This window comes from Cebus imitator, unplaced genomic scaffold (genome assembly GCF_001604975.1).
Source record: "Cebus imitator isolate Cc_AM_T3 unplaced genomic scaffold, Cebus_imitator-1.0 Scaffold129, whole genome shotgun sequence".
NCBI lineage: Eukaryota > Metazoa > Chordata > Mammalia > Primates > Cebidae > Cebus > Cebus imitator.
The window spans coordinates 1,143,892-1,144,985 of NW_016107444.1; the positions used below are offsets into that span (position 1 = coordinate 1,143,892).

At 42.1% G+C, this 1,094-nt stretch overlaps 1 protein-coding gene across 2 annotated transcripts in view; it reads right to left on the reverse strand.

Moving 5' to 3' along the window:
• EIF2B3 (eukaryotic translation initiation factor 2B subunit gamma) overlaps positions 1 to 1,094 on the reverse strand; it is a 114,421-nt gene that overhangs the window by 73,548 nt on the left and 39,779 nt on the right. For both annotated transcript variants that reach the window (XM_037742861.1, XM_017540804.1), the window contains one exon: positions 287 to 398. In XM_037742861.1, coding sequence (XP_037598789.1) covers positions 287 to 398 — 112 coding nt within the window. The remainder of the gene's footprint in view (positions 1 to 286; positions 399 to 1,094) is intronic.

The window sequence follows — 1,094 nt, forward strand, 5'->3', positions numbered from 1 at the left end:
AAAAGGGGGTTTTATAACACTTCGGAAAGACAGTCCTGTTCTCTCCACAGCTGCTTTGCCTTACTCTTATGCAGGATTTGGCTCTACCTTGGCAAGAAAAGACAGGGAAACAGGCTTATGCAGTGAAGAAAAGCCTTCATCCTGTCTCATGGGAAAAGCATCACATACTTTTGTCAGTTTCACACAGTATAATCTAGTTTTCATTCCCTCTTTCCCATCCACTGGGTGGTTTTATTTTGTTTTAAGACAAGGAGAATTGCCAGAAGAAAAAAACCCTAGGGCTTACTTCTGTAGGATGGATCCCTTAATGACCAGTTCTTCATCCAAGTCCGCTTCATTAGCCATGAAGAGCAGCCTCTTTCCTGTGCTGTCCACTCCAATGAAGTCACGCTGCTCCACTGAATCATCCAAAAGAAAAAAAAAAAAATCAAATAAAGCCATTTGCCCTGCAAGCATGACTAAGCCAGGGAACAGAATATCTGCTTAGTGCTGTTGGGACCAATACAGGATTGAAGGGTGGGTGCAGTGGCTCACGCCTGTAATCCCAACACTTTGGGAGGCCAAGGTGGGTGGATCATAACATCAGGAGTTCAAGACCAGCCTGACCAACATGGTAAAACCCCGTCTCTACTAAAAATACAAAAATTAGCCAGGTGTGGTGTCGTGTACCTGTAGACCCAGCTACTGAGGAGGCTGAGGCAGGAGATTCGCTTGAACCTGGGAGATGGGGGTTGCAGTGAGCCGAGATCGCACCACTGTACTCGTGCCTGGGTGACAGAATAAGACTCCGTCTCAAAAAATAAATAAATAAATAAATAAATTACTTTATTTATTTAGATCACTCCATTTTTTTAAAAAAGAATTTTCTGTCTGCAAATAATAACCTAGGTCTTCTTACTGTGGAAATGGGACTAATATTATTTAAAGTAATCTACATTCAACCAACATTAACTACAGACACTAGATTCTATGCTGTGCATAAGGCATTTAAGAAAAAGTGTTTGGGAGGCCGAGGCGGGTGGATCATGAGGTCAAAAGATTGAGATCACCTTGGCCAACATTGTGAAACCCTGTCTCAACTAAAAATACAAAAA